The sequence below is a fragment of the Crocuta crocuta genome, unplaced genomic scaffold (genome assembly GCF_008692635.1).
Source record: "Crocuta crocuta isolate KB4526 unplaced genomic scaffold, BGI_CrCroc_1.0 scaffold145, whole genome shotgun sequence".
NCBI lineage: Eukaryota > Metazoa > Chordata > Mammalia > Carnivora > Hyaenidae > Crocuta > Crocuta crocuta.
In genome coordinates this window covers 119,123-131,651 of record NW_027530857.1, presented here as the reverse complement: position 1 = coordinate 131,651, position 12,529 = coordinate 119,123, and the positions used below count along the sequence as shown (strand labels likewise).

Genomic DNA, 12,529 nt, shown 5'->3' with positions numbered 1-12,529 from the left:
CCCCCCCGCCCCTCTGCCATCCCCCCCCCCCCTGGCTGAGGGACAGGGTGTTTGCTGACATTGGGTCCCTGCAAGTCCTGACACAGCAACAGCCGGAAGGAACCACTCGGGCAAAGCAAGTGTTCAAGTTTTCGAATATTAGAACAAACAAGAGTAAGCCCACTAAGAGCTTCATGATAAATTATATATGTTCTTAGAATAAACTGTTTTTACAACAAAAGATAAAATTGTAAAGGTGTGCTCTAATGCGGGCTGTAGGGTTGTGCAAGCTGCCAAAACATTTCCACACACGCCCTCCGCCCGAGCCGTCAGGACCTCAGCGCAGGGTGGCCGCCATCCGCCCACCTGGCGGGTGGCCCGCAGAGGCTCAAGGGCGGGGTCTCCAGGGAGCCGGGCTGCAGCTGGGGGGGGGGCGGCGCCGTGGGGGGGGCGGGAACCCCTCCCCAAGGCCAGAAGGGAAAGTGTGAGCAGCTAGCGCTGACTCTGCAAGAGCCGAGCCGGGCTTAGACCCAGAGTGCGCACAGGCCAGGAAGGGGGTCACCAGTTTGGGGATGGCCTCTTCTACACAGTGACCCAGGAGCAGCTGGAGTCGGGGGGCCCTGGTGGGTCTTGAGGGAGGCGTCCTCGGGTGAGCCCCAGCCGAGTCTGGGAGTCTGTGCTGGGGAGGAAAGGGGCCCGGGTGTGGGTCACCACATCCGGGAGGGATGGGAGTTGCCCTCAGCCGCCCTATTCTACCCTTCAGCTCGGCCTCTGCGCCGTTGTGGGGAAACGGGGTCAGGAGCCACCACCAGGGTGGGAACTCACTGAACAAGCAGGGAGAGGCGAGTTTCACAGGTCAAGGGATCGCCAAGCCGGGCTGCCTCCCTGGAGGTGGCAGCCCTGGTCACAGAGGGCGAGCTGAGCGGGCCGGATTTCTCCTAGTTCTGGAGGAGATGTGGGGGGCCGGGTGCTCTAGACAAACACCAGCTCTGGTCCTGGGGTGCTGGGTGGCTGGGTTTCTGCCGCAGTGGTCCTTACCACCCGTGTCTGGCATAGAAAAGAAACGGGGACTCAGAGCACACATTCCATAAAGCTTTTAACATTCTGTTAGTGGTTTCCTTGTATTTCTCCTATTCCTGAACCTTTAGCACGGCTCTGGGGACGCGGTTCCCAGGGGGTTACCACACATCCCTTTCTCTGGGGTCAGACATTGGGGTTCCGGAGCTCACCTTTGGGAACGCCCACAGCTGTGTGCATTTCACTGGGGCCCAGACTCTAAGATTTGGGGAGACGCAGGGAGACGAGTTTCCTGGATGGACAGAAAAATCACTAGATTCGGAGTCCGTCCATTTGAGTTGGACCTGGAGCTGCAAGCTTTAGCGGTGAGAGCTGCCTGGGTTGCAAAGAAGCCACTTTGAATCCTGGCTACATTCTGTCACTTAGTAACTGTGCCGTCCTCAGCAAGCCCTTCAGGTATCCTGAGCCTCGAAGTCCTTCCCTGCAAAATGGTACAAGGGCCAACCTCATGGGGGCGACTGCGCGGTAAGTGGAAGACTGACTCGCACAGCAGCTGGCGCGGTGCCAGGCGCGAGCCACTCCCGGGGCGACGGTGGGGTTCCCTCCCGCTCCTTTCTCTCTGAACCGCAGTCCCCACGCAAGCGTGGGTCTCCTGACTTACAGGTGGCTCGCAGTCTCCGCTGGGAGAAGACCGGCGGGAACACCTGTACCCACGGGAGGGTGAGGTTTGAATCATTCACATCAGGGTGACACACGGGGATGCGACCCCTGGGCCACGCTGGTGTCAGGAAGCTGTGGACAGCAGCGGGCTTGGTCTGGTGGCGGCAGAGGGGAGGCGCGGCCCCAGAGCTGGGCTGTGACGCGGACTGGGGGACATAAGCCTGGGCGGCCCTGGCATAACCGAGGCAGCGGAACACGGGCCCCCATGGCCCTGGCGGGGGCACTCGTGGGGCAGGGTCCCCCACATCACAGGCGACACAGAAATGGAGCTGAAGGTGATGAAGAGAATCTGTAGCCTCACCTGAGGACTGGCTTTCTCGTCTTACAAAACCAAACAGCTTCGTTTCAACTGTGAAGTTAAATTCAACTTTGATTCAAGGCAATCCAACTTCGTGTAACTTCGATTTAGAAGGAAATGGAGTTTTTGTCCTTTGGGGGAATTATAACTATGTCCGGGCTTCTCATTTAAAAGCTGAATTAGGGACACCTGGGTGGTGCACTTGGTTAAGCGTCCAACTTCGGCTCAGGTCATGATCTCATGGTTCGTGGGTTCAAGCCCCGCGTCGGGCTCTGTGCTGACAGCTCAGAGACTGGAGTCTGTTTCAGATTCTGTGTCTCCCTCTCTCTCTGACCCTCCCCCACTGGTTCTCTCTCTCTCTCTCTCTCTCTCTCAAAAATAAATAAACATTTTTAAAAAGCTGGATTAAGAGCTGAAAGCTAACCTACATGATTTCCTTGAGAACTCAAGACATTCCTTCACTCTTTTCCTTCCGGGTGCAGGATTTTTGCTCTTGATGCAAAACACAACATTTTAACTCGAATTAGGGAGAAAAAATGGAGAGGGATAACAGGGCAGCCAGAAAGTTCCTGAACCCCAGGAGGACTCTGGGGCCTCTGTAACGGTCTCTTACTCCCTGGGGCCAGGACAGCCATGCCCTGGCCTCTGCTCTCCTACATCAGTCTGATTCTGGGTCTCACACTGGGCGAAGCGATCCCAGCCTTGTATACAACTTCCGCAACCACATATGGTGTCAAAGAAAAAGGAACGTAGTTCGACAACTTGTCTGACACATTCAGAACCGTAATCATTTTCCACTGATTGAATGCAGCACCCTGAGGAGGTCCCACTGGTTTTCCCAGGGTGTAGATGGGGGGCAGTGGGGCTCCAGCAACGTTCACTACCCTGATTTGCCTAGAGCTTCCCTGGGGGGGAGGGGGGGCAACGGGTTCACGAAGACCAGTGAGACCTTGGGGACTGTCCACACTGATGTCTACCCATGTAGGCCATGTAGCCCTCAGGGGCCCTTTACCCATGTCTTTTTAAGTTTATTTATTTGTTCTGAGAGAGTGCGTGAACTGAGAGGAGCAGAGAGAGAGAGAGAGAGAGAGAGAGAGAATCCGAAGCAGGCTCCATGCTGTGCCGTTAGCGCAGAGCCCGATGTGGGGCTCCTACCCACGGACCACGAGATCATGACCTGAGCTGAAAACAAGAGTCAGACACTTAACTGACTGAGTCGCCCACGTATCGGTACCCATGCTTTTTGACTAGAGATCTTATTATCTGCAGATAATCATACCCCATAAAAATACACCCAACAATGGGATACTACTCTGCAATGAGGAACAAACATTCATGAGACAACATGGCTGAACCTCAAATGTATTAAGCTAAGTGAAAGAAGCCAGACCCTAAAGGCTACAGACTCTGCGTCTGCTTATAAGCGACTCTGGAAAAGACAAAACCATAAGACAGGAAGCAGATCACTGGTTGACAAGGTCTAGGGAGGGGCTTGACACCAAAGGGGCAGGAGAAAATGTCGGGGTGGAGCTTCTCGATCTTGCTCGTTGGGGTAATTACACAGCCACAGATGTTTGTCAACACCGTTAGGACAGTACGCTAAAAAGTAAAAGTACTCTATAAAAAGACACTGTAAATTATACTTCAATGAACTTGACTAAAAATGTTTTTTTTTTTTTATTTTTTTAATGTTCTATTTATTTCTAGGAGAGAGAGAGAGAGAGAGAGAGACCGCGCGAGCAGGGGAGGGCCAGAGAGAGAGGGAGTCACAGACTGAAACAGGCTCCAGGCTCTGAGCTAGCCGCCAGCACAGAGCCTGATGCAGGGCCCGAACCCATGAACCGCGAGATCACGACCCAAGCGAAAGTCGGACACCCAATCGACCAAGCCACCCAGGCGCCCCTGACTAAAAATGTTTTTAAAGAATCATTGACAAAAATTGGATGACATAGATTTGAAGTGTTTAAAGTGAAGTGTCAATCGTGAAAAAATAAGATTTATTGATGGATGGATCGAGGAATGGATGGATGGATGGATAGATAGGAGATAAAGCAAGTCCAGTGAAATCTCAGTAGTAGAATCTAGGTGGTAGTTGTATAGATGTTCCCACTATAATTCTTTCGACTTTTCTGTATGTGAACATTGTTACTAATGAAATCTTGGAACAGGTTTAAAGAACACATCTAACGCATTTCCTTCATCATTGGTACTATTTAGAGAGGGGCTTGCAAGCCCTCAAAATTCCTTTCATTCATGGCCTCTGATGGGCTCAAAAGAGCATCTTTCCCGATCCTTTGAAGCCATGCTGATAGAAGTAAAGCTTCCTCTTGGTCGAGAGGGGGAATCTCTCGAGGTTTTCTACGGGCTCATTTACATGCATTTACTTTTTTTCCTTTAACACAGTATTAGCAAGCGAATACTCTATGCTTCTTTGTCACTTGCCTGGAAATGGAAGGATTAGATTCATTTGACTCTATGGGTAACAACTCCTCAGGGAACGAAGTTTTGGACAGCAGCAATTCAGAGTCAGCAAATATCCCAGACTCTGTTTTTTCTGGATCTTGCCCCGCTATTCAGCACGCGGGCTCCAGCTCCAGCTCACTCTCTCCATTCTGTGATGGGGATGAGAGCCAAACCAGCCACTCACAAGCACCCCAGGACTGGCCTGCAAGGGGGTAGGGAATGGTCTTGCTTCCCAGTCGGCATTCATTTTGGCAGGAGGTGCAAAGATTCACGCTTCCGGGAGCATGTGGGGACTACTTCCACCCTACATTCCCACGTGGGGACGGGAGAGGCCGCGCAGCATGGCTACAGAGTGCCAGACTCCAGGTGAGGCGAGTCATTAAGCAGGTACTTCAGTCCACACCCAATACAACCCATTTTGACAATTATGGTCTTTCTGTGTGTGTATATTTAGGTGAATCCGATTAGATATATTTAAGCTGCCCAAACCCTGCAAGCCTTTGTGTGTATTTATTTGGCTATATGGACCCCGTCTAAAGAAATTCATGGCTGTTGACGGACGCAGAAAGGTATTCAAGTTAGGTTGCTACAGGAGACGAGGAAGTTGCAGAACAGATCCAAGAAAACAATACATTTAGTATATTTTAGTTCAAGAAATGAGAGTGCTATGCTGTACAGTCATGGGCCAGGGTGGGGTGGGGGTCCACGAGACTTTCCCCTTCCCTTATGTGCTTGTATATTGCTTGGTTCTTACACCAGAGACATACTGGCTTTGTATCAGCTCAAAACAGAACGGAGAAGCTTGTTTTCTAGCATTACTGTCTTCACAGTCAAGACAACTGGTGTGTGGTGTACACATGCACACACACACCTATTCGTATGCAGTTAAACAATTTCCGATCTTGCCATTTCAGAGGACAACCGGGTGCGCACCTAGTGGGTTATATTTGGCTCACGTATTTCAAGATGGTTTCCATCCCCGAGGACCCTCCTCTCCCTCCACCCCAACTTAATACATGAGCTTAATGCTACCAGAAATGTGCTCTTTTGCTGATTTTCTGCTTCTAAGCAGAGACCAAGTCGTTACTCTAGTGATTAACTTTTGGGCTCTTTATATCTGTCTGCAAACAACAAATCTGAGAATAAAAGGCTTTGGGATCCGTCACCAAGCCCTGAATTCTCTAATCCCTCTGCTGTTTTCTTTTTTTTCTTTTTTAATTTTTGTTCACCGTAGTAGTCGACGTTTCTTCTTCCCCTTCCTCCCTTTTCCCTCCGCAGCCTCTCTTCAGTCCGCCCTTGGCTGCGGGCAGCTAAAATATCTGTCCAGATCAGTGTACATACAAAGAGAGCACTTTCTCAACCACCAGAACCCCCTTGAATTATTCAAAGTATCTCCCTTTCTCGAGTTTCCCATCTTTTTTTCCCTGACAGCAGGAGCTGGAAAGGGGCATTTGGCACCGGCACTCCCGGACCCGGTCCCTAAGGCAGGAGAAAGCAGGGTGAGCCTTCTATAGAGGCCATGAGTCCTCTGGACCATGAGAAAATAGGTAGCGCCATGTCTGAAGGTATAGAAATGATTCTTGCATCGGTGGAAATGCCAGGGTCCCTCAGCAAAACACAGCAGAATTCTCTGTAACCGGCAGGACTGTGGGGTACACAGGACGCGGGCCTGGGGAGAGACTCGGCCTGGGGGTGAGGGCGGGGAGTGGTGGCTGGGGGAAGGGCAGCTGCGGCTTTGAGTGGACAATCTTAGCAGGTGGATAAACGGAGCGGAGAAGAATGTGTAACTTGGGGATCACGGGGAATGTTCTGAAAGGCATCGTTATACTGGGGGCGGCCCCCTCATTTGGCTGCTCCCAAATCTTTAAGCGTATGGCTTTGCAGGAGACAGACACCATGACAGGGGTTCTGGGGGGGTCGGATAAGAGGGGCCGGCCCGGCCCCAGCGCAGTTGCGCTGGAAGGAACGGACCCTCCGGGCGATTCCGGCCGAGTCAGAACAGCGGCCGGCTGGGTAGACGGCAGCCACCCAGGCCGGGCAGACCCCCAGGGGAGGGGGGCGGCAGAGAGGGAGAGTGGCCCGGGGTGGGGGGCAGCGCAGAAAGCCGAGGGCAAGCGGGGCCGCTGGCTCTGGGGCAGGAGGGGCCACCTGCGCCGTCGTGTCCCCGTGGGGACAGAGGCCGCTGGGAAAGCGCCCTGCACACCCCCCCTCCATAGGCCTCTCTGGCTCCCTGGGACCTGCCCCGAGCATCGGGTCTCGGCTTCAGCTGCATCTGTAGCCCCTGTTATTTAGAAGGGACGCCAAGAACTTTCTAGGGACCGGGTGCTCTCCAAGGTCACACGGGGTAAGGAAGAGCCACGGCGCCCTTACCTCCTTGGGTGGAGCTGCCCGTCCGGGACAGCCGGACAGGAGAGCCCTCCTCCGAAAGGTCCTCGCTCCCAAACACAGTCCGCAAGTGTCACCGCTGCCCCGACCCAAGCGCGAAGGTCACCGCCCCGAGCCAGGAGGACCGTCACAGGAGCAGAGGACACGGCCGAGGGACGCTCCCCTGGGAAGGAAGTCACCAGCGCGATCTCGGAGACAGCAGCATCCCCAATCTCAGCCGGGGATCAGCTCTGTCACTGTCATAGTTCCAGGGAGCCCTAGAATGCTTCCGTTCCTGTCACTGGGGTCCGGGAGGGTGCGACGCCTTGTCCTCAAAGCTCCGCCAGACACGGAGGCAAAACCTTTCACAAACAAGACCTCCTTGGGCTGTGTCGTCTGGGTGTATTTACTTGTGCTGAGAACGGCCTGGGGAACCACCGTCCGGGAAAACACCGTGTTTTCCAGAACAAAGGAGCTGTGGCACCCCCAGGGGCCAGAGTGGCTTTCCCAGGCGTGGCCGGTCCCTCCTGCCTGGGGTGGTGCACGTGGCTGGATGTGGGGGCTGGTGATGTCAGGGAAGAAGGGCCACCTTCCCCAGCAAGGCACCCCCCCCCACCCAAAGCCACTGGTGGCCCCCCTGTACTGTCCCCCATGTCACTGTCGCCACTTGGGTTCCCTCAGATTCCACCAGCCATCACCGCCATGTACCAGGCACAGTGCAAGGAGGGGACACAATTTATGTCTTTTAACCTCCCCAAGCACCATGAGGCAGGTATCATCGTAACAGCCACGTAATGGCTAAGGAAGTGGACACTGGGGAGGTAGAGGGTTGCCCCCACAGGCCAGTAGCTAAGAAACCTCCTCGCAGTCAAAACGCACACCCTTGCCAGGCTTCCTTTCCCTCAGTGTCCCCTAACTGTGGCAGAGTAAAGGGAAGTCAGGGTCACAGGCACCTGCCCCTCACCGCCACGGCCACCCTGGACACTGCTGTCATCATTCAGAAGGCCCACGTCCCCAGTGAGCTATTGCTCGCACCCCTCTTTACTTGGGGGTCTCAGATAAGCAGCCTGATAAGGTTTCCAGGGTGTCAGACGAGCCCCCCTTCTGTCTGCCCACCATCGTGTATTTGGGCCTTTCTCTGGTGGCCCCTTTTAAAATACAAATATCCCAGGGGCGCCTGCGTGGCTCAGTCGGTTGGACGCCTGACTTCGGCTCAGGTCATGATTTCGTGGTTTGTGGGTTCAAGCCCTGCATTGGGCTCTGTGCTGGCAGCTCAGAGCCTGGAGCCTGTTTTGAATTCTGTGTCTCCCTTGCTCTCCGCCCCTCCCCTGCTCATGCTCTGTTTCTCAAAAATAAACATTATAAAAAATATTAATGCAAATATCTCTAAGAAGGGTAACACATTAGAAGTCTCATACCTTGCTTCCATTATGCCCCACCCCACACGACTATAGCCTGTAAACATCTTATAGACATCGGGAGTGGAAAGAAGCAGCCAGGGGTAGTAAGGGAAGATGGAATTTGGAGTCATTGCTTTCATAAGAATATAATTTTAATTGAACTCAAACCTTTACTGAGTACGCTAGGTGTTGGGCATTTTGCTAAGAGTTATAGGCCTATATAGCATGATCAGAACTGGCTTCTTCTTGAGGAGATTTGAATATGGGCTGTGTATTGAATAATATTATGGGATCATCGGTTTTATAGGCAATTATGTAGGAAAAGGACTGTATATTTTTTTAGAGATGCTCTTACTCAAATATTTAGAGATGTCCTAATGTCTGCAATTTATTTTAAAATATTTTGGCAGGAAGCAGATAAAGCAAATATGGCAAAATGGTAACAATTGTTAAATTTAAGTGATGGGTATATGGGATTCATTATAGTATTTTCTCTGCTTTTCTGTATAATTGAACATTTTCATGATACGAATAAGAACAAAGCTTTCTGGTAGCTCAAAAATCCATGTTCTATTGTCAGGATGACAGGTTCTGTGGTAAGCAGAATTCTAAGATGGCCCCATGATTCCTGACCCTGGTAGACATGCTCTGGGTAATCCTCTCATCTAGAGCACTGGCAAGACTTGGAATATGATGAGATTTTACTTCCATGATTAGGGTACACGGGCAAAGCTGAAAGATTCTGCAGATGTAATTAAGATATCTGATCAGTTTATTTTAAACTAATCAAAAGATTGTCTGGGTGGGCCTGGCCTAATCAGGAGGGCTCTTTAAAGGAGAGTTCACAAGCAGCACCAGATACCCTGTAGTTTACCTTGAGAAAGCAGAACTGCCATGCTGTAGAGAGGGCCACGTGGGGAGCCTTTCCTTGCCGAAAGCCCCGTTCTATAGCCACAAGAAACTAACCTCTGCCAACAACCGCTGAGTTTGGAAGGAGACTCTGAGCCTCAGAGGAGACCGTGGTTCAGGCTGATGCACAGACCACAGCATTGGCTGACTGACCCTGAGCAGATCCAGCTGATTCATACCCAGTCTCCTGACTGATTGAGGCTGTGTGGTAATAAAGGTGTATGGTTTGAAGACAATAAGATTGGGGCAACTGGTTACAAAGCAATAGAATGCAAATACAGGTTTTTGCTGTTGAGGCAAATCTAATTGATTAGAAATAGCAGCACTGGGTTGGAAAGGATTTCAAGACTGGGCCTGACTTCCCTGGGCGAGGAGAATGGTGGTTGATTAGCAATGTCTGCATGGGCACAGAAGTGCAGAGTTGATTAGCAATGTCTGCATGGGCACAGAAGTGCACAGTGGTGGCAGGTGTATCCCTTATGGCCATTCAAGGTCCCTTTGTGAATTTGAGGGAAAAGGGTTATTAACTTATTTTTCTTAATGACAGAATCACCCTGAGGGTTATTCTTGGGTCTCTGCATCAGAGGGGATGATGACCTGTGAGAAAAGCCTCAGAGAAAGTGGACAGAAAAAGTTATCAAAGACAGAATTTAGCAACTGCAAAACAATGTCCAGGGCCAGCCTTGCAGGCTGGTGTTTACAGTGAGAAGCTTCTCCATTGTTCTTTCCCTCTTCGGTGTCTTCACTCTTTTCCCCTCTCTGCGGCCTCTAATCCTCAGCCTTCAAACAGGCACGGGTGTTCCGTGAGTTGGAGAAAATCAACCCCAGACAAAGTCACTTGATCCACCGCTAATTCTGACTCACACTGACTCTAACACAGCCGGCCTCCTGACCACTCCAGAGGAATGTCAGGATCCCCCCTTCCTCAGACGTTTACGCCGAAGAGGTCAGGACCAGCCTGCTTAATGTCAAACTTGGATTAGGCATTTATTACCACCTCATTGTTTCATGTTAAGGCCAAGCAGAAACCTTCTCCCAAAGTCCAGGTGTTAGTCCCATAATTTAAGTAAAATCGCCGTAACGAAATAGGTCTTTCTCTCAAATTCTTACTTGTTGAGGGTAGGCCGCCCCCCCAAAAACCAGCGCTATGCAACAACACAGGTCATACTCCATCCTTCCTCAGTGACACACGCCAGAGGTCTTGTCCAAAATCGGCGGGACCACAGCCCTTTACCCACGGACGCAGAAGGAAGGCTCACAAAAGCTAAAATCTGAACTCAAGAGAAGTTCAGGTGAAAAAGCAGATGAGTAAGAAGGTAAGGGCTCTGAGAAAGTTACTAATGGCTCTTCCACTGTATTAAAGGTTTGGCTGGTGCAATTTCTCATATGTGGGGTGCCATTTGAAACCCAAGCAGTCCTGCTTAGCCTCTCATGCTAATAGATCGCCACTGTTTGCTATTTATGCTCCCAAACCACTGGTTTCTCTTAATTTAACTGTCTACACCGGAGCGTCTAACCCCTGAGAAAGTCTCATCAACATATAACAAGGCTTAAATAGCACCATGTGATGGGCCTTTAGTAAGAACAACACTCAGCCCTTAAGCCAGTGATCACAGTATGTGTCAGAGCCTACGGTCCGTTAGTTAGTATTTAAACAGTTAACTTCTTGTGTTTAGACTTGAGGGCTTGGACTTAAGAGATGAGCATGTTTTTGTTTTCTGGAAAAGTCAGAAAACCTGGCCGCATGGAGCTCCATTCCTCGTGAAAACAATCTGATGACAATCTGGTGCCTCTTTATGGGGGACACATGTGTTTCCCCATTTTACCACAGTCTCTGCCCTTCCCTGTTGCCTCTTCAGGCTGAGACCGGAAGTCCATGGCAGTTTCTCATCATGGCTTCACTGTCATTTTTCTCATGGCAAAGAGAGTGCTGTGAAAACAGCCCCAACTCCGTGCCTCAGCAGTGTAGCCCCTTGATTTGACTTGTGGGGTTAAATGACCCTCTCCAGCAACAGACACACACCGATAGGGTACTTGTTGGTGGGTAATGGTCTTGTCATTCATTAGGAACGCTTTTTCTTTCTCAGATTCCTGCAACACTGCACTCTCCCTTTTAGTTACCGTTTTCGTCACCTCAAGGGGAGCCTCAGTGAGAGTCAGATAATTTCAGAAACGCACGACTGGTCCTTTAAAGGAAATGTGACTGACCTGGGTCTCACCCACTCTAGCTCCCTGCCTGTTTGGTCAGCCGTCACAGGCACTGCCCCCCTGGAATAAAGGAAAGTTCCAACCCACACAACTCTCTGACTGGCGCATGTATTCATCTGTAGTTTCCATCCAGATGCAGAAATAAGGAGAGAGGCCCTCTCTCACCTGCTACTTGAAACAAAGCGTATTTTGTTACCTCTGCTCAGGATAGAGCTGCAGGAAGGAAAGGGGAAGAAGAAGGTGCCCCCGGCGAGAAGGGGGCAGGGAGGGGCGAGCGGGGGAGGGCAGGCCAGTGCAGCCGAGGGGCGCAGGCCACACCCGTGGGACACTCACGGTTGAGCTGCCGTCTCCGGATCCTGTCCCTCCATGGCCTGCTTCTGACCCAGTGTAATCGTGAAGGCAGCACCATGGTCCCAGGGCCAGCCTTCTACCACCTTCTCATGGCAGGGAGCAGAAGGGCGCCAGGGCATACGGAAGCCAAGTCCTGTTGTACTTAAAACAAAAAAAAAACCACGCAAAACACAAACCGCCTTCTCTTTTTTGTATCTGAGGCTTCCGCTGACTTCTTTATCTTCTGAGTCGCTTTTCCTTCCCTTCCCTTAGCTCCCCGCTGGCCCGAAGGCAGCTGCCGGCCGTGGGGCCGAGCCTGCCCCGGCCTCCTGGGCCATGTTTTATGCATGAAGGTGATGGGCGGTAATTTATTCTAGAGCAGCTCCTGTGTCGCCTGGCGGCGGAGCCGGGGGGGGGGAAAGGGGGGGCAGGTGTGCAGGTGCGCGTCTACAGGAAGAGTGGCCCGGAGGGGTCCCTGTCTGCAGGCCGGTGGAGCCCCCGGGGAGGGGCGGCTGGGCCGGAATCAGGGCAGCGGCCCTCACACAACTGGGCACGGGATCTACTTGCTGCCGGGTCCCGGGCACCTGGGAGAGCGCCCGGCTCCTGGCTCCTGGCTCCTGGCACAGGGCGGGTGAGCAATAAACCTTTGTTGAATGAATGAATGGTTCCATGATAAACAACATAAGGACTTTTTGTGCCCCCATGGGTCCTTTACGCCAGTTAACCTGCTCAGCTTCCCGTCCTCAAATACGCTTGCTCGAACCTTCTTGCCCACGTCTCTCCCCATACTGTCACCTCCTCCAAAGACCACACCCCCTCCTCTCCCTGCCCCACCCGCTGA

General features: G+C 51.9%; 1 protein-coding gene across 1 annotated transcript in view; it reads right to left on the bottom strand.

Annotated features, from left to right (window-relative positions):
* Positions 1-11,815, bottom strand: part of RIPOR2 (RHO family interacting cell polarization regulator 2) — a 225,301-nt gene extending 213,486 nt beyond the window's left edge. The window contains exon 1 of the mRNA XM_077769590.1: positions 11,692-11,815. Coding sequence (XP_077625716.1) covers positions 11,692-11,767 — 76 coding nt within the window. The 5' untranslated portion in view covers positions 11,768-11,815. The remainder of the gene's footprint in view (positions 1-11,691) is intronic.
* Positions 11,816-12,529: the final 714 nt, after the last annotated feature.